Here is a 20,824-nt window from a genome sequence, read left to right as displayed (position 1 = left end):
AGATAAACATTTCATATTCATCACAGGAAAAATCCACCAACATGAAGTCTCAATTCTCAACCTCTATGCACCAAAAACAAAGGTACCCACATTTGTAAAGGAAATATTACTAAAACTCAAATCACACATTAGACACCACAACTTATAATGGGAGACTTCAACACCCCACTCTTACCACTAGATAGGACCACCAGACAGAAATTTTAAAAAGAAACAAAGTAATTAACAGACGTTATGACCTAGTTGGGATTAACAGACATTTATAGAACATTGCATCCAATCACAAAAGAATATACTTTCTTTTCAGCCCCACATGGAACCTTCTCTAAAATTGACCACATACTTGGCAACATAGCAAACCTCAACAGATACAGAAAATTTAAATAACCCCCTGGATCCTATCAGATCACCATGGTTTAAAGTTAGAATTCAACAATAACACAAATCGCAGAAACCTCACAAACTGCTGGGAACTGAACAATGCCCACAACTGCATCATTCCCAGGTCAAGGAAGAAACTAAAAAAAGAAAGACTTCCTAAAATTCAATGAGAACGAATACATAACACACCCAAACCTATGGGACAGCTTGAAAGCATCAAATTGAGGACCAAAATCAATAAAGGAGAAACAAAGAAAAAACTACAAAGAATCAATTAAACAGAGTTGATTCTTTGAGAAAATCAGTAAGATAGACAAACCTTTATCCAAACAAACCAAAAGACAGAGAGAGACCATGTTAATTAACAAAATCAGAAATGAAAACGGGGACATAACAACAGACACTGAGGAAATCCAGAGAATCACCAGGTCATATTTGAAAACCTGTATGCCACAAAATTCGAAAATTTAAAGGAAATTGTAGGTTTCCTGGGTTGATATTACTTACCAAAATTAAATCAAGCACAGATAAGCAATTTAAATAGACCTATAACCCCTAAGGAAATAGAAGCAGTCATCCAAAGTCTCCCAACCAAAAAGAGCCCAGGGACAGAGGTTTTCAGTGCAGAATTATACCAGAAATTCAAAGAAGAGCTAATACCAGTACTCTTCAAAATGGTCCACACAATAGAAGCAGAAGGGTCTTTGCCAAACTTTTTTAATGAGGCTACAAATACCTCGGTACCAAAGCTATACAAAGACACAACTAAGATAGAGAACTACAGACCAGTCTCCCTCATTAACATTGATGCAAAAATACTCAATAAAATACTGGCAAATCGAATCCAAGAACACATCAGAGAAATCATCCACATGATCAAGTATGCTTCATCCCAGGAATGCAGGGATGGTTCAACATTAGAAAAAAATCAATGTAATCCACCATATAAACAAACTACAAAAGAAAAACCACATGATCATTTCACTAGATGCTGAAAAAACCTTTGACATACTCCAAAACCCCTACATGATAAAGGTTGTGGAGAGATCAGGGATTACAGGAACATACCTGAACACAATAATAGCAATGTACAGTAAACTAACAGCCAACATCAAACTAAATGGAGAGAAACTCAAGGTGGTTCCTTTAAATTCAGGAACAAGATAAGGCTGTCCACTCTATCCATACCTCTTCAATACTGTACTTGAAATTCTAGCTAGAGCCATAAGACAACAAAAGGAGATCAAGTGATACAAATTGGAAAGAAAGACGTCAAACTTTCACTATTTACAGATGATATAACAGTTTCCATACGAGATCTGAAAAACTCTACCAGTGAACTCCTACATCTTATAAACACCTTCAGCAAAGTGGCAGGGTATAAGATTAAAAACCAGTAGTTCTATTATATACAGATGATAAATGGACTGAGAAAGACATCAGAGAAACATCACTCTTTACAATAGCCACAAGCATAAAATAATTGGGGTAACTCTAACCAAACAGATGAAAGACCTTTATGACAAGAACATTAAGTCTTTAAAGAATGAAATTAAAGAAGATAACAGGAAATGGAAATATCTCCCATGCTCTGGGATAGGTAGGATCTACATTGTATAAATGGCAATCTTGCCAAAAACAATCTATGCAATCCCCATCAAGATCCCAACACAATTCTTCACAAACCTTGAAAAAAAATCAACTTTATACGGAAAACCAAAAGACCCAGGATATCCAAAACAGTCCTGTACAATGAAGGAACTTCAGGAGGTATCACCATCTCTGTCTTCAAGCTCTATCATAGAGCTATAGTCCTGAAAACAGCTTGGTATGGCCACAAAACTAGAAAGATAGACTAATGCAATCAAATTGAAAACCCTGATATTAACCCACACACCTACAAATGCCTCATTTTTGACAAAGAAGTTAAAATTATACAATGGACAAAAGAAAGCATCTTCAACAAATAGTGCTTTCATAACTGGATGCTGAGTTAAGTCCAAATGGATCAAAGACCTCAACATAAATCCAGCCACACTGAACCACTTAGAAGAGAAAGTGGGAAGTACCCTTGAATGAACTGGTTCAGGAGACAGCTTTCTGAACATAACACCAGTAGCACAGACACTGAGATCGAACATTAATAAATGGTACTTCCTGAAACTGAGAAGCTTCTGTAAGGCAAAGGACACAGTCAAAAAGACAAAATGGCAGCCCACAGAATGGGAAAAGATAGGGATGACCTTCAAAATTTATAAAGAACTCAAGAAGATAGTCTCCAAAACACCAAATAATCCAATTAAAAAGTGGGCTATAGAACTAAAAAGAGAATTCTCAATAGATGTGTCTAAAATGGCTCAGAGACACTTAAGAAATTGCTCAACATCCTTAGCCAACAGGGAAATGCAAAGCCAAACAACTTTAAGATACCATCTTACTCCTGTCAGAATGACTAAAATTGAAAACACCAATGACAGTTTATGCTGGAGAGGGTGTGGAGAAAGGGAACACTCCTCCACTGCTGGTGGAAGTGCCAACTTGTACAGCCACTTTGGAAATCAGTATGGAGATTCCTCAGGAAAATGTGAACCAGTCCACCAAGAGACCCAGCAATTCCACTCTTAGGTATATACCTAAAAGATGCACATTCATACAAGGATGTCTCTTCTAATATGTTCATAGCAGCATTATTTGTAATAGCCAGAACCTGGAAGCAACCTAGATGCCCCTCAACTAGAGTGGATAGAGAAAATGTGGTACATTTACACAATGGAGTATTACTCAGTGGAAAAATAATGGAATCTTGAAATTCGCAGGCAAATGGATGGCACTAGAAGTAACCACCTGAGTGAGGCAACACAGTCACAAAAAGACAAACATGGTATGTACTCACTCATTTATGGATTTTAGACATGGAACAGGGAATTGCTAACCTACAATCCACACTGCCAGACACTGAGACAGGGAGGACACTAAGAGGGACATGCATGGTATTCTGAAGGACAGGAAGGGGACAGGATCTCCTGAGCAGATTGGGAGCATGGGGGGAGGGGAGAGGGAGCTGGGAGAAAGAGGGGGAGAAGAGGCGGGCAAAGGAGGACATTGGGGAGCAGGAAGGCTGAGTAGGGTGGAGAATAGAGGAGAGAAGGATGAGAGATACCATAATAGAGGTAGCCATTATAGGTGTGAGGAGAGATCTGGCACTAGTGAGATTTCCAGAGATCTACAAGGATGGCACCACCCGCTTGGTAATCTAAGCAATAATGGAAAGGCTACCCTAAATGTCCTTCCCGGTAATGATATTGACCACTACCTTACATGCCATCCTAGAACCTCCATCCAGCGGCTGATGGAAGCAGAGGCAGACACTCACAGCTAAACACTGAACTGAACTCCTGGAACTCAGTTGCAGAGTGGCAGTAGTGATGAGCAAAGGGGTCAAGATCGGGGTGGTGGCACCCACAGAAACAGGTGTCCTGAGCAAGGGGGAGCTCAAGGACCCAGACTGATGGCTGGGAGGCCAGCATGGGACTGATACAGACATCCTGAATGTGGGTGTCATTGAGGAGGCCTCGGCCATCTATGGGACCTCTGGTAGTAGATCAGTATTTATCCCTGGCATACAAATGGAAATGAACTTTGGGAGCCCATTCCATGTTGAGGGATGATCTCTCATCCTGGACATATAAGGGAGGGTCTAGGCCCTGCCCTGGATGGTATGACAGACTTTGGGATCCCCCTGGAGGGCCTCGTCCTCCTTGGGAAGCAGAGGGGTAATGGGATAATGTGTTGGTTTGCGGCAGGGGAGGAAGGGAGGGAGAGAGCTGGGATTGACATGTGAAGCAGGCTTGTTTATAATTTAAATAAAAATAAATTTTAAGAAACAGTCAGAGATAGTGAATATCTGTAGTGGGAAAGTGTTTTCTGCATATATTAGGGCCATTGCACTCATTAAGTCACAAAGGCTGTGACAGCATGCATATGACCTGTAGGAGATCAAGCCAACCAAAAGCTCAGCTGGAAGTGGCAGGGGCTCATAAAATCCCAGCCCTAGCCAAGAAGCTATTAGCAACTGATAACTTCTCGTGGAGGAAGAATCACTTTTCTTCAGTGTGTGGTCCCTCAGACTCTGCCTATGCTCCAGTAGATGGTCGTACCTGAGGTTTTTATTGCTGCTAAGAGACACCATGACCATGGCAAGTCTTAAATGAAGACATTTCATTGTGGTCGTGGCTACAGTTTCTGAGGTTCAGTCCGTTATGATCAGGATGCAGAACATGGTAACATGCATCCAGATGTGGTGCTGGAGCTGAGAGTCCTCCCTCTTGATTCAGAGGTAATAAGGAAGTGGACTTGACTGTCATAGTGAGTGAAGCTTGAGAAAGGAGACCTCAAAGTCCGCACCCACATGGTCACACTTCCTCTGACCAGGCCACACCTCCTAGTAGTGCCACTCACAGTGGGGGCATATTCTTTCAAACCACCACAGCTCTACACCAATGCACATATTAGAAGAACTAAGTGTACCCAGTGAGTTTAAAATAAAGAGCCTGTGAAGTTAGAAGGGAAAAGTGACATGGGGTTTTGGGAACATTGGAAGGGTAGGAATAGAGGTAGATTTGATCAAGACACACTGTGTGCATATATGAAATTCATGAGCAATGAGAAAAGAACCTGCTGATGATTGGAATTCCATGGGTGGGATGTGTGTAAGTTAAATGCAAATACAGCATCATTGCATGTAAGAGACTGGAGCACCCATGCATTTTGATAAATTCCCCTAAGGTACAGAGGAATAGCTATACACCAGTTTCTCTTAACTAATTGGAGGGTTTTTTTGTTAGCTAATATGACCTTTGTTGTTCACTGGACTCAATTCCAGGAGTTTTGCTGGAGGCATTGGGAAGTACTCTCAAGCTGGTGCTCTTTAAATTAGCTGGGGGCGAAGCTGGCTCCTGGACAGGGGAGAGACTGCTCATAGCCAGGTTCTACAAAAGACGGACCCTTAAGAAAGATGGAAAAGCACCTTTCATGATGTTTTTATCTCCTGTGTCCACGTGGTTTGGAGGCTGGACTTTCTGAGGTGACGTGAACTCACATTATTTTTGTCTAAAGTTTGGTGAATAGAAGAGACACTACCCACCCTCATGTACAATCTACATTGATGAGGCAACCATGCTTCCTGTTTCAAACCATACCCCATTTTTACCAGACTGGCACAGTATCAGCGCATACCACGTTCTTCTTTTGTCAAACTCAGCGGTCTCTTCCTTAGGTGGAAGTTCAGTGGTTTCAAGGTAGGAAAAATGCCTGCAGTAGATGAGAAAAGGACCATCCCATCAGAGTGACTCTCACAACACGGTCTAATGGGCATTATACTGGCAAACTGTCATGTGCTATTTCAGGTGATTGAGAAGCTGTATCTAGAAGTGGGGTCCCTGCCTCTAGTCTTCAAACCCAAGCTGATGTATGTCAAGTGCTCTCCAGGACCCTTAATTTCCGGCACTGAGAGGTTTTTTTTCTCTAGCTCCATGAGAGGGGGAGAATAAGACAGCTCAAGAATAAAACACCATGTCCTCGAGAAGAGCTGGAAGGTGAATCATCTGCAACAGAGGTTTACTATTTATCCAATGATATAAAAGTGTTTGTAGTGGGAAACAGAAGCCCAGAATTCAGCCTTGGATGAAAAGTACCATTATGAACTCTGCTTGGCTGCCTCAGCTTCTCCAGTGGGTGTCTACTGGATGCTGGAAACTCCCAATTTGATAACATCATCTCTATCTTTTTTCTCTTGTGCTTGGAAGCCTTGTCCAAGGGGGTGGGCTCTCTTCACTGCCAGGGACTTTCTCTCTGGAAGTTCAACAGGCTGCCTTTTTTATTCCTTTCTATCTCTTAAGAACCTTATATGCAATTTAAATGTAGTTTTAAAATGATGTGGGGGGGCACGACTCACAGCACAATTTTGGAAGTGATAGGACAACCTTCTGAGACTCAGGGTTCTCTCCTCTGTGTTATGTTCAAGGCAGGGTCTCTCTCTGTATCAGTACTGTATGCTCCAGGATGCTCCAGGCTAGCTGGCTCAGAAGCTACTGGCCAGTTCTCTAGTCTCTGCCACCCAAATTTCTGTAAGAATGCTGGGATTTCAGATGTATGTCACCACATTCGGCTTTTATAAAGACATGGGTTCTGGAGGTCAAACTCAAGCTGTCAGGCTCACACTGCAAGTGTATTCACTGCTTGAAACCACTTCCCAGCACTGAAGACAGTTCTACACATTTTTTGCATCCCCGGAACCACTTCTCCATGAAGATAGTTTTACACAATGCTTTTAGTGTGCATACATCTTTTTAATAATGTATTCTTTGTGTTTGCTTTTGCTTGTTTGTTTTTCGAGACAGGGATTCTCTGTGTCGCTTTGGAGGCTGATCTGAAACTCGCCCTGTAGGTCTGCCAACCTCTGCCTCCTGAGTGCTTGGATTAAAGGCGTGCACAACCAACACCCAGCTAATTTATAAATAAATAAATAATTTCACATTCCAACCACAGTTCTCCCTCCCACAATTCCTCCTGCTCCCCTCAACCCCCAGCCCACCCCCAGCCCACTCCTCTCATGGGTAAGGGCTCCCATGAGGAGTCAACAACTCTCTGTGCCTATATCTTATCTACAGTATGTCACCTGAGTTAAGAAGTGGAATTTTCCACTTGTGGAATCATGTTTATGTCCCAAATGTTTGATGTACTCAGTGTTTCATATGGTTACCCCAACCTAGTATGAATGTACATACCCTGGCCAGTGAGATGGCTTGTGATTAATGGTGAGGGGAGAGTGCTGAAGCCTGATGGCTACCGTTTGACTACCCCATGTGTGCAGTAGCACATGTTCATTCCTACCTGCACATAAAATGAAGTGTAATAAACGAAACACACACATACATGCAAGCATGCGCAATGTATGCACATATCTATGTATATGTGTGTGCCTGTATACATTGTGCATGTTTACATGTATAACATGTGTGCATATTTACAGTCATTGGTTTTTACTGCTCACAGTTTCTATTTTCTGTAGAATCACAGTAAACACTGTGTTAGCCAAGACCATGGTTCACCTGAGAAATCATAGTTATTTCTTATTGAGACAGGATCTCAATGTAGCCCTGGCTGTTCTGGAGCTTGCTCCTTATACCAGGCTGACCCAAAACTCACAGAGAGTCACCCACCACACTGAACTTACACCATTAGTTTCTGGTTACACTATTTTCATCAACTAAGATACAACATTGTTTTGCATATTGTCTTACATATATCATAGTCAAGATAGATGCAAGATATCATCTTACATTGATTTATTTAGGTGTCTTATTTAGTATATTATTTGAATAAATTTGTTTAACACATTATTAAAATGTTTTAGCAAATATATTTCATTTGGCATATTGTATTTACTTATTGTTAATTCACAGGCAATAGTGTTACAATCCATGATGGACTGACACTTCTCTAACACAAATAGTTTCTGTGTAAGGGCAGAGTCTCCTTGTTCTCGGGAACACTGGGTGATTATTTAACACTATTTTGAACAATAAAATCAACTAAAGCACAAAGATGTGATATAGCCTAGACTGGAGATGACATTTATGTATAGAACAGGAGCCTAATGCATTGCCTTGCTTGAGCCCAGCTGTGAATTGTAGGTCAGCTTTCTTCTCTGCACACTTCTAGGAATGACCCAGAATCCTAGTCTTTTGAGATAGGGTTAGGGTGAAACCTGGTACTGGGGAAATTCCTAGGAGTTTGATGAAAGAATGTGGTATGTGCAAATACTGTGCATGTCTGGTAGAAATGGGGTATGGGTTGAAGGTCACTATGTAACCAAAGATGGCATTCAATGTCTCTTCTTCAAGAGGAACACTCCTCCACCGCTAGTGGGAGTGCCAACTTGTACAGCCACTTTGGATATCAGTATGGAGATTCCTCAGAAAAAGCTTACCACAAACCCAGCAATTCCCCTCTTAGGAATATATCCAAAAGATGCACATTCATACAACAAGGACATCTGCTCTACTGTGTTCATAGCAGCATTATTTGTAATATCCAGAACCTGGAAGTAACCTAGATGCCCCTCAACTGAAGAGGATAGAGAAAATGTAGTACATTTACACAATGGAGTACTACTCAGCAGAAAACAAACAATGGAATCCTGAAAATTTCAGGCAAATTGTTGACACTATAAGAAAACATCCTAAGTGAGGTAACCCAGTCATAAAGAGACAAACGTGGTATGTACTCTCTCAAATGAATTTTAGACATAGATCAGGGGGGTTCCAGCCTACAATCCCATGGACAGAGAGTCTGGGAAACAGAACCTTCATCTAATGATTGATGGAAGCAGAGGCAGACACCTACCTGTACACTCTTAGCTGAATTCAAGGAACTCAGAGACAGAGAGGGAGGATTGATGAGCAAAGGAGTTAAGACTGGGCTGGTTTAACTCCAAGAAACAGCTGACCTGAACAAGGGGTAGCTCTTGAATCCCAGACTGATGGCTGGGAATCCAGCATGGGACTGATCAAGACCCCCTGAATGTGGGTGTCAGTGAGGAGGCCTATGCAACCTATGGGGCCTTGGGTAGTAGATCAGTATTTATCCCTGGCATACAAATCAACTTTGAGTGCCCATCACACAATGAGAGATGCACTTTCACCCTGGACTGTTGGGGGAGGGTCTAGGCCCTGCCCTGGTTGAAATGACAGACTATGGGCACCCCCATAGAGGGCCTCACCCTCCTTGGGGAAAGGAGGGGGCATTGGGGAGGTTGGTGGGAGGGCATGGGAGGAGGGGAGGGAAAGAGAGAGGGACCTGGGATTGACTTGTGAAGCAACCTTGTCTCTAAATTTAAATAAAAAGTCTCTTCTTGTTTCCACCTTCCTAGACCTGGTATTACAGTTCTGCACCAACACATCTGATATATGTGGTCCTAGAGATTGTGAAAGCTATGCAAGCACTCTACCAACTGTTGTATACCCTAACTCTTCTGTTTATGACCACAGACTATCTCTTAGAAATACTATCTGGCTAAAGTTTTTGAGATCTCCTGGCTATACGGAGGCTGGGGATGGTGGAGGGGATGGCAATGGGAGATGAGAACAGGAATAAAAGGAATGGTCCAGTTGAGGGTGGGATGGGGTGAGAGCAATGAAAGAGATACCTTGACAGAAGGAGCTATATTGGGGTTAGGGAGAAACCCGGTACTAGGGCAAAGCTTAGGAATCCACAGGGATGACCTCTGCTAAGACTCCTAGCTAGCAATAGTGGAGAAGATGCTAGAATTGGCTTCCCCTGTAATTAGATTGATGACTACCCTAACTGTCATCATAGAACCTTCATCCAGTACCTGATGGAAGCAGATCTAGAGATCCACAGCCAAGCACCACGCTAAGCTCTTGAAGTCCAATCTAGAGAGGGAGGAGGGATTATATGAGTAAGGGGGGGACAAGATCATGATGGGGAAAACCCACAGAGACATTAAACCTGAACATGTGACAGCTCATGGATTCTACACCGTGAGCAGGGGAGCCTGCATGGAACTGAACTAGGCCTTCTGTGTGTGGTGACAGTGTTGTAGCTTGGTTTGTTTGTGGGAACCCCTGGCAGTGGGACCAGGATTTATCCCTAGTGCATGAGCTGGTTCTTTGGAGCCCATTCCATACAGTTGGATGCCTTGCTCAGCTTCCATGCAGGGAGAGAGTCTTGGTCCTGCCTCAACTAAATGGGCCAGACTTTGTTGACTGGTAGAGATGCTTCAATATGCATCTGTGAATATAATCCACCATATAAAAAACTGAAAGAAAAAGAAAACCACAGTGAACTCTTTATATGCTAAAAATCTTTGAAAAAACTCAACACCCCTTCATGATAAAGGTCTTGGAGAGAAAAGGGATACAAGGAACATACCTAAATATAATTAAAGCAGTATACAGTAGACCAATAGCCAACATCAAAATAAATGGAGAGAAACGCAAAGCAATCCCACTGAAATCAGGAATAAGACAATGCTGTCCACTCTCTTTCTATGTGTTCAACATTGTAATTGAAGTTACATCAAGGGCAATAAGACATCAGAAGGAGATCAACGGATAAAAATTGGAAAAGAAGTCAAACTCTCACTGTTTGCTGATAAGATAGTTGAAATGAGAGACTCCACAAATTCTACCAGGGCATGCCTACAACTGATAAACACCTTCTGTACTGTGGCAGGATACAAGACTAAATAAAAATCAGTAGGCCTCCTATGCACAGATGACAATAGAACTGAGAAAGAAATCAGAGAAGTATCATCCTTTACAATAGCCACAAACAACATAAACAACTTGGGGTAACACTAAACAAGGGAAACCCCTGTATGATAAGAACTTTAAATCTTTATAGAAAGAAATGAAAGCAGATTGAGAAAATGCAAAGATCTCTCATGCTCTTGGATAGGTAGGAACAACATAGTAAAACTGGCAATCCTACCAAAAGTAATCTACAGATTCAGTGTAATTCCCATCGAAATCCTAGCACAATTCTTCACAGTCCTGGAAGGAACAATACCTAAATTCATACGCAAAAAAAAACAAAACAAAAATACCAAGATACCCAAACCACCCTGTACAATAAAGGATGATATGGGGTCATTACCATTCTTTACTTCAAGTTCTACTATAGAGCTATAGTAATGAAAACAGTTTGATATTAGTGTAAAAACAGGTAGGTAGACCAGTGGAATTGAATCTAAGACCCTAATATCAACCCACACACTTAACACCACCTAATTTTTGACAAAGAAGCTAAAAAATAAAATAGAGAAAAAGGCATATTCAACAAATGGTGCTGGTGTAACTGGTTGTCGACATGTAGAAGAATGCAAATGTATCCATATCTATACCCATGCACAAACTCAAGTCTAAATGGATCAAAGACCTCAATATGAATCCATCCACACTGAACCTCATAGAAGAGAAAGTTAGAAGTACTCTAGGATGCATAGGCACAGGAGAACACCTCCTAAATAGGACACCAGTAGCACAGATACTGAGAACAACAATTAACACATAGGATGCCCCGAAACTGAGAATCTTCTGTAAACCAAAGAACACAGTCTACAAGACAAAACTCTCTATAGGATGGGAAAAGATGTTTACCAACCCCACATCTGACAGAGGTCTGGTCTCTAAAATATACAACGAACTCAAGAAAGTAGACAACAAACTACCAAATAATCCAATTAAAAAATCAGGTACAGATACAAACAGAATTCTCAACAGAATAATCTCAAATGGCAGAAATGCATTTAAGGAAATGCTCAACATCATTACTTGTCAGGGAAATGCAAATAAAAATAAGTCTGAAATACCATCTTACACAGACCAGAATGTCTAACATCAAAAACACCAATGACAGCTTGTGCTGGAGAGGATGTGGAGAAAGTGGGAACACTCCTCCGTTGCTAGTGGGAGTGCAAAATTGTATAGTTACTGAGGAAATCAAAGAAAATTAGGAATCAACTTACCTCAGGACCCTGCAATACCTCTTTTTGGTATATACCCAAAGGAGTGACACTCCCCTCACAGGGACATTTGATCACCTATGTTCATAGCTACATTATTCATAATAGTCAGATCTTAGAAACAACCTACATGACCCTCAGCTGAAGAATGGATAAAGAAAATATGGTACATTTACACAAAGGAGTACCATTTGGTGGTAAGAAACAATGACATCCTAAAATTTGCAGGCAAATGGACAGAACTAGAAAAAGAACTATCCTGAATGAGGTAACCCAGACCCAGAAAGACAAATATAGTATGTACTCACTCATAAGGGAATCCTGGACATAAAAAAGATACCTAGCCTACATTCCACAACCCCTTCCAGAACACTCTTCCAGAAACAGATGCAGATATCCACAACTAATCATTAGTTCGATCTCCAGGAGTACAATCAAATTGAGGGAGTAGTGATAATATGTACAAAGGAGTCAAGACCATGATGGGGAAACCCACAGAATCAGCTGGTCCGAGCTAGTGAGAGATCACTGAGTCAGGTCTGACAAATGGGGAACCTGCATAAGACCAAACTAGACTCCCTTAATATAAGTGAGATAGGTATGATCGGGACAATAAATGAGGCCACTGGCAGTGGGTCCAAGACCTAACTCTAATGCACAGACTGACTTAGTGGACCCAGTTCTGTATGGAGAGATGCCTTCCTTGTTCAGCCTAATCACGGGGTGGGGGGTGTCTGGGTCCTGCCTCAAACAGATGATGGGACAGACATAGTGGATTTCCTAGGGGAGGTCTTACCCTCTCTGATGGGAAATGGGAGGGAGTAGGGGAGAAGGAGAAGAGGAGGGAGGGGGTACTGGTATTGGAATGTAAAAAATAAATTAAAAATTTAAAAATAAATAATATTTTTAAAAGATGAAATAGAGGGTATGGAGAGAAGGCTCCGTGGTTAAGAGCCTTTACTACTCTTGCAGAAGCCCCTGGTTAAGTTCCCAGCACCCACATTGGCTCCTCACAACTGCCTGTAACCCCAGAATTGGATGCTCACTTCTGGCCTGTGTGGGCACCCACATGTGCACACTCACATACCAATGAAAGATACAAGTTTTACAAATTTACAAATGCAGTAACAGATTTTGCCTTTGGAGGTTTGAGCCATTATCTTACTTCACTCTTTGATTTCTTTTGAAGGAGAACAGTAAGTCACAGGGTAGCCACTATTTAGTTTTTTTTAAGGACAGGGTTTCACTCTTTAGTTCTGGCTATCCTGGAATTCACTCTATAGACCAGGCTGGCCTCGAACTCACAGAGATCCACCTGACTCTGCCTCCAGTGTGCTGGGATTAAAGGCGTGCACCACCACTACCCAGCCACTATTTAGTTCTTCAGCCCCCACAGTAGTCTTGTGTACTATATTGCTAATACTTACTCATTCGCTCTGTATGTGCCAGGGAACACAGTCCTCTCTGGTTCATTCTGTTCAAGATTTCCTGAGCCACATCCCAAGCTTGTGCTCCAGGAAGAAATTCTATTAAGAGATGAACCATCTCTGCCCAGCTAGCTCTATCCAGCTGCTCCCAGGTGAAGCCGAGAGAGTCGGGCAGGAAGTGTTCATTCAACAGCTTCTTGAAGACTTTTAGCTCTGTCTTGCTTAAATTTCGCATGTACAGCATGATCCCATTATCATATGCGGAGGCAATGGAGTAAGTGTGTGTCCAAGGTGGGATTGAAGGAAGACTGCTAGACCTTTGACTCCCTTCACGCATCCTCACGCAAGGTGAAAAACACCTGTCAGTGATAAATACAACGGAGCAGGAGAGAAGAAACAAGACCTGTGGAGACACGGCACGATCAGCGTTAGGAACTTGACCACCCTAAAGTCATTATAACTTTAGCATTGCACAAGGTTAGCTCTTCCTTTCCCTCCTTCCCAGCTTTCCGTCCCCTCCTTCCCAGCTTTCCGTCCCCTCCTTCCTTCCTTTCCGTCCCCTCCTTCCTTCCTTTCCGTCCCCTCCTTCCTTCCTTTCCGTCCCCTCCTTCCCTCCCTTTCCTTCCCCTCCTTCCCTCCCTTTCCTTCCCTCCCTTTCCTTTCCTCCCTTTCCTTCCCTCCCTTTCCTTTCCTCCCTTTCCTTTCCTCCCTTTCCTTTCCTCCCTTTCCTTTCCTCCCTTTCCTTTCCTCCCTTTCCTTTCCTCCCTTTCCTTTCCTCCCTTTCCTTTCCTCCCCGCCCTTTCCTTCCTTACTTTCCTTTCCTCCCTTTCCTTTCCTCCCCGCCCTTTCCTTCCTTACTTTCCTTTCCTTCCTTACTTTCCTTTCCTTCCTTACTTTCCTTTCCTTCCTTACTTTCCTTTCCTTCCTTACTTTCCTTTCCTTCCTTACTTTCCTTTCCTTCCTTACTTTCCTTTCCTTCCTTACTTTCCTTTCCTTCCTTACTTTCCTTTCCTTCCTTACTTTCCTTTCCTTCCTTACTTTCCTTTCCTTCCTTACTTTCCTTTCCTTCCTTACTTTCCTTTCCTTCCTTACTTTCCTTTATTTCCTTACTTTCCTTTCCTTCCTTACTTTCCTTTCCTTCCTTACTTTCCTTTCCTTCCTTACTTTCCTTTATTTCCTTTCCTTCCTTACTTTCCTTTATTTCCTTTCCTTCCTTACTTTCCTTTCCTTTCTTTCTTTTTTTTGAGACAGGGATTGTTTGCTAGTCTTGGCATTCTGGAACTAGCCCTGCAGAACAGGATGGCCATAGACTCACAGAGATCCTCAGGCCTCTGCCTTCCTAGTGCTGGGACTATAGGTATGTGCCTCCACTGCCCAGTGGGTCTTCATTCCTATTAAGTTTCACTTTGTTTCTCGTGGTACACATGGAAAGTAAGGCCTTTCACATGCTAGCCAAACCCTCTATTGAGCTATACCACAAATATTGATCCTCTGTTTTTTTCTTTTTTCATTTATTTGGTTTTTCCAGACAGGGTTTCTCTGTGGCTTTGGAGGCTGTCCTGGACCTAGCTCTTATACAAAGACCAGGCTGGTTTTGAACTCACAAAGGTCCACCTTCCTCTGCCTTCTGAGTGCTGGGATTAAAGGCGTGTGCCACACTGCCCGGCGGTACTCTATTATTGAAAAAATATTTATTTTATGTTTCTGCCTGCATGTATGTGTGCTATGCATGTGAATTGCCTAAGGAAGCCAGAGGAGAACCCCTGGAACTGCACATATGGGCAGTTCTGAACCACCATATAGGTGCTGGGAACTGAACCTATGTCCTCTGCGAGGGCTGCAAACATTCTTAGCTCCTGAGCCATCTCTGCAGGTCGTAATACTTTATTTAATTCATAATTGTACTAAGAATGCCATTAAGTTTTTGGCAAACACTTATATTTTCTTTAATTTTGCAACATAAATCCATATACTCATTGTATGAAATCCTAATTTCATTAATTTTCCCATGCATTTCTCATATACACTGATCTTTTCTGCCCCTTCAGTACCATCTCTCATCTGTATTCTTCCCAAATAATCTCCCTTTTTCTTTCACATGTGAAGTAGGTTTTTCTATTTATTACTAATCTTCATTTAGCACACGACATAGGTTTCATCATGACCTCTGCATGTATGTACATCATTGTTCTTAGCCCCTATTCAATCTCCTGCTCTTGTCCTGCATTGGTTTTCCAACTGTTCACATCCTTCCCTCCAGTAAGCTTCCTGCTTTGATGCCATACACATAGTGGTTTTCTTGAGGCTTATTCCATGAAGCTCTGGAATTCATAACAATCCTCCTGCCTCAGTCTCCAGAATGCTGATTATAGGGACACACCACCACACCTGACTTCATCTATGTCTTTAAATCTAGGTCACATGTGAGAGGAAATGTGTACTCTTATTGTGTTAGAAAATGTGGCTTTTGTGTTTCTGAGTCAGATTTAGCTCACTTAACATCAAAACGGTCTTGACTTTCAGGAGTTGAGTAATAGAAGCAGCAGCTGAAGCCTGGCTAATGCACAAAGCCTAAGCCTCCGGGGGGAACTAATGCTCTCCTTAACGAAGGAGGGATACTATGTGCAGGGACGTAGTGTGAAAGTCAGCCTTCCTCAAGCCTCTGCTTCCTGCTCTTTGCCTAACGCCCCTCCTGTCTATAGGATTTGAGTGGTTTTTTTTTTTTTTGTTTTACTAGACAGGGTTTCTCTGTATTGTTTTGGAGGCTGTCGGTCCAGCCCGGCCTCAAACTCAGAGATCCTCCTGCCTCTGCCTCCTGAGTGCTGGGATTAAAGGCGTGCGTGTCAGTAGTTGACAGGGACCTCTGAGCATGAGAGATGATGGCCTCTTCTGGGTCTTTAGCGAATTGCCAGCTAGGCCAGTCTCTTGGAGCCCAGGCATTCAGATATGGAATTTGGGACATTATGTCAAAAACTCCGTTATTTGGGGAGGTCAGTAAGGACTTCATCCATGAGAACTATTGAGTTCAGAGCTGACTCTCTGGCCTGTGTTTTGCATTTTCAGTAGGGGTCAATTAGGTTGAGTAAACTCTGTCAGTACACCTAAAAAATTGAGATGATGACATAGAACACTCACCCCTGAAATGTATCAGACTTCTAGGCTCCTTCTAGCAAGACACATCTTCCCAAGCAGATAAAACAAACCTCTTCTGGTTCTTCCCCAATCCCTTGTGGGCTCTGTGGTATTCTCCCTTCCCATTGGCTGGGTCTGGCTCAGGATCCTCTCCCATGTAGCAATGATTGGTATCATTTAGTTAATCTCACCCCACCCCTGCCAATTTAACTGACCTCAAGGCTTGCTCTTGCAGGTGCCTCCAGTATGCTGCAGGGCTTTTCTCCAACCACTTATGCAACTGCACAAGCTGCACCCAGTTACCTACTTGGAGAATTTCATCTACCCCCAAATGCACTCCTTACCCTGGCAGCCATCTTGAGACATTCTCAAGTGGATCTTTCTTGCTCACTCATGCCTTTACACACGTATAACCGTATTGATTGGAAGGAGGGTTTCGCAGGGCTGGCAAGATGGATCCGTGAGTGAGGGCACTTGCTATCAAAACTGATGACCTGAGTTTGATCCCTGAGACCACACTGGGAAAGGAGAGCACGGACTCCAGGGTGCTGCCCTTTGAACTTCCTCCACATGATCCCTGAGGCATGAAGTGCCCCCTCCAAATGAATAGGTGTAAAAGGACACAAACCTAATTGTATGCAAATAGATTATACTTTATCATGCTCACGTCTTTTCTAGCCTTTCTGATTTGCTGCTGTTTACATACAAGGTTCAGTTGGGTGGCTGTAAATATACATGGTAGTCATTTAGAGAAATCTGCTCTCCATATCAAAAAGTTCACCAAGCATTGACACTAAGGGTTTTATAAACCTGGAATTTTCAGATCCTTCCACATCCAAATTGAAAGGGACATTAGGGTGGGTAAGAAGATGAGGTGGATCTGGAGGGAGTTAAGGAGGAGGTGAACATGATCAAAATGCATCACATGAAATTCTCAAAGTACTACTAAAGTGAGGAAAAAGACAGTAACTTTACTCAGTTGAAATATATGAGCAAGTGAAATATTGAAATATATTTCTCGTCCAGGAATGGGAACCCATGTCTTTGATCCCTGAACTTGGGAGATAGAGGCAGGGAGATCTTGAATTTTGACCAATTTGCTTTTGCTTCATACAAGGCCCTCTCCCAAACTAATTATTGGGCCAGAAAGAAAGCTCATTGGTAGTGCTTGCTGGCCATGCACGCCAACTGGAGTTTGATACCCAGAACCCACAAAAATTGTGAGTGTGGGAGCTCCAGTGGCACAATCGGTTAGCGCGCGGTACTTATACGGCAGTACATGCAGAAAAATTGTGAGTGTGTCACACAACTTTAGTTAGAAAATATACATAGATCTCACCCCTTGGCATTCCCTCTGATTGGCCAAAGAAAATGGATTCCTTGGGTAAATGCTTTAGCAGGGTGCAAGGCAAGGAATTTTACCTTTTAGAATGGTATGGCAGCAAAGTCTTCCCCCCCCCCCCCCCGAAGGGACTCTTTCTGGCTTTGTTTGTTTGTTGTTTGTTTGTTTTTTTTAGGGAAAGGGTTTTACATTACCTCATTTAATTTCACTTAAGCAAAAAACAAAAATGTCCTTAATCCAGGGTTCAAAACTTATGTGCTTTAAAGTAATTTATGACTTTATATCTTGGGTTAATGTACTTTAGAACATCCCAGATTTCTTAATAGATCAGACTGGAAGCCACCAACTTCCCTCCTCCCTCACCAGACAGAGTTGAGAAAACAGATTCAGCTGAGACACTTTGGGGGGAATCTGAGGTGGGGGGGTGGCGGGCATGAGGAAGCATGGAGGACTGCAAGCTGCCCTGGTTGTTTTCTGCAGAGTGAAGTCTTTTAAAAACAAACATAAAACCCCAAACAGTAACAGCTACAACAGCAACAAAAAAACATCAGTTTCCTTTACCCTGCATTTCCACTATCATTCCTGCCTTCCCAGACACACCCATTCATCCCCGAGTGTCTAGATTGATTTGATAGAAGCAAGGAAAGCTGCAGGGCTCAGCGGTAAGGACGCCCACTGCCATGCCCGAGGACACAAGTTTGGCCCCCCAAACCCACATCGTGGAAGGGGAGAAGCATGTCTTGCATGCTGTCCCATGACGCCCACATGGTTAATCCACATACATGGAAAATAGAGTGCATGGCTTCAAATCTCTTTCAAATTGGTCAACGTTCCATTCAGATTTTCTCACTTGGCAACCGCAACAAACAATCCTCCAGGTCATATAGCATCTCTCGGACCATAAGTCACAGTAGTTCATGAGCCTCGCAGTTAACCCAGCAACAACCAGACTCCCATAAAATGTGGCCCAGACATCAGCTCACCCCCAGCCAGCTGCATGTCTCCAATTAACATCCAGGTCTGGGAGGGGCGATGGACCTTCCTAAATGCCCCACTGTCCAATTTTGTATAATAAACAAACTTGGGGTGACATTATCTTTTCCCCCCACGCGGTCCTTCGGCCCCTTAGCTCTCTCTGGTCTAAAGACAGAGCAGGGGTGTGGGGGTGCAAGTTAACTGGCTTGAGAGAGGCGGTGACAATCCAGAGAACCAGCTGGAACTGAGGTGGAAGTAACCCAAAAGCTCACCTTCAAGTGCGGAGCCTCCTTTCTACAAAGGGGCAACCTCTGCAAGAAGAGAACCCTTCTGTCTCCACTCCACACCCGGGTGGTGACAGCCTTTGAGGCAGCTCAGGCTAGGGAGTGCTTAAAGCCCATTGGCTGCAAGTTCTGACTGGCCCTCCCCAGTAGACCCGGATCAGCTGTGCTGGAGAGCAAACATTGGCATCCTCCCACCCCTCGGCCTGCAGCTGCTCAGGGGAAGGTCATCTACCCCACCCCCATGAGCTTGTACTCTTATTATTTTTAAGATTTAAAACATGCATGTGTGTATGCACAGAGGCCAGAAGAGAGTATGGGATCCCTTGGGGTTGTATGAATTTGGGTGCTGGGGGCCAAGCTAAAGTCCTCTGCTTATACCCACGGCTCAGGGCTCATAACCACGGATCTACTTGTCCAGATGAAGACTCATTCTTACCAGCGAGCACAGAACCTGGGATATTCACACACCCCACTGGGTGTTTCTGAGCAGCATGTATTTGGGGTCCTCACCTTTTACAAATGTACCCTGGAAGTAGTGCTTGGCATTTACCTGTTTTTAAATTTTTACTGCAAGCTGACAGTCATAATCTGGTGTATGTATGAAATACAAAATGGCATCAAGTATACTCGTTGTGAGATAACTAAGCTAAACATCATTTTGGAATACTCATGTCATGGGGGTGAACTTGACATTTATCTTTAGCAAATTTTGAAATCTTTTTGGGTTGGCATGGAGTTCAAGATAGGGTTTCTCTGTGTAGCCCTGGTTGTCCTGGAACTCACCTGGTAGGCCTGGATAGTCTTGAATTCAGAGATCTGCCTGCCTCTGCCTCCTGAGTCCTGGGATGTATATGTGTGTGTGTGTGTGTGTGTGTGTGTGTGTGTGTGTGTGTGTACTTGAATGCGCATGTAGAGGTCAATGTTAAGCTTTGCGTGTCATTCCCTAGGTGCTGTGTTTTTTAAAGAATTTATTTCTTATGTGTATTAGTGTATTCTGCCTGCATGTATGTTTGTACTGTGTGTGTGTGTGTGTGTGTGTGTGTGCACACACGTGTATGGTGCTCAAGGCGGTCAGAAGAGGACATCAAATCCCCTGGAACTGGATTCATTGGTGGCTGTGATCTGCCACATGGGTGAGGGGAACTGAGCTCAGGTCCTCTGCAAGAACAATACAGTAAGTGCTCTTAACCACTGAGCCATCTTTCCATGCCCCATTTTTTTAAATGATAGTATCCCAGACTGGCTTGGAGCACACAACCCCCTCCTTTTTATTCATGGGTTATGGGGCTTGAACTCTGGTCCTCAGGCTTGCACAGTGAGCACTGTACAGTTTGAGTCATTACCACGGACCCTACACTATATTATTCTTAATTTTAAAAACTTACATTTACTTAGCATGTTTTTGTTTGCGTGCATGTGTCTGTGTGTCACTGTGTGCGTGTGTATATGCGTGTGTGCATGGATGCAGGTGAGTGTATGTCTGTCAGGGGACAGTTTGATTCTCTCCTTCTACCATGTAAGACCCAGGGATTGAACTCAGGTCATTGGGTTTGACAGCAAGCACCTTTACCCATTAAGCTATCTTGCCAGTCTGAATTATCCCTAAATATAGTTGCTTCCTCGTGTAGCAGACCTCCTACTTACCTGAAACATTACACCTTCTACCTTCAGATTTCTTTCTCACAGCCTCTGCTAACTATACTCTGCTTCTGAGTTCAACTGTCTTGGCGACATG

The 20,824-nt window shown here is 43.0% G+C and overlaps 1 protein-coding gene across 4 annotated transcripts in view; it reads right to left on the bottom strand.

Annotated features, from left to right (window-relative positions):
* Window positions 1-19,187, bottom strand: part of LOC101837294 (NACHT, LRR and PYD domains-containing protein 8) — a 42,781-nt gene extending 23,594 nt beyond the window's left edge. For 2 of the 4 annotated variants that reach the window (XM_040733994.1, XM_040733997.1), the window contains exons 1-3: window positions 19,078-19,187; window positions 13,357-13,759; window positions 5,617-5,691 (exon numbers count right to left, since the gene is read on the bottom strand). In XM_040733994.1, coding sequence (XP_040589928.1) covers window positions 5,617-5,691; window positions 13,357-13,693 — 412 coding nt within the window. In that variant the 5' untranslated portion in view covers window positions 13,694-13,759; window positions 19,078-19,187. Of the gene's footprint in view, window positions 1-5,616; window positions 5,692-13,356; window positions 13,760-16,491; window positions 16,513-19,077 lie in introns of those variants that run through there. The other 2 variants (XM_040733995.1, XM_040733996.1) reach the window with 2 other exon arrangements.
* Window positions 19,188-20,824: the final 1,637 nt, after the last annotated feature.

The sequence above is a fragment of the Mesocricetus auratus genome, unplaced genomic scaffold (assembly GCF_017639785.1).
Source record: "Mesocricetus auratus isolate SY011 unplaced genomic scaffold, BCM_Maur_2.0 Super-Scaffold_100037, whole genome shotgun sequence".
Classification (NCBI taxonomy): domain Eukaryota; kingdom Metazoa; phylum Chordata; class Mammalia; order Rodentia; family Cricetidae; genus Mesocricetus; species Mesocricetus auratus.
The sequence above is the reverse complement of the archived record's forward strand: the minus strand, read 5'-3'. Positions and strand labels throughout refer to the sequence as shown.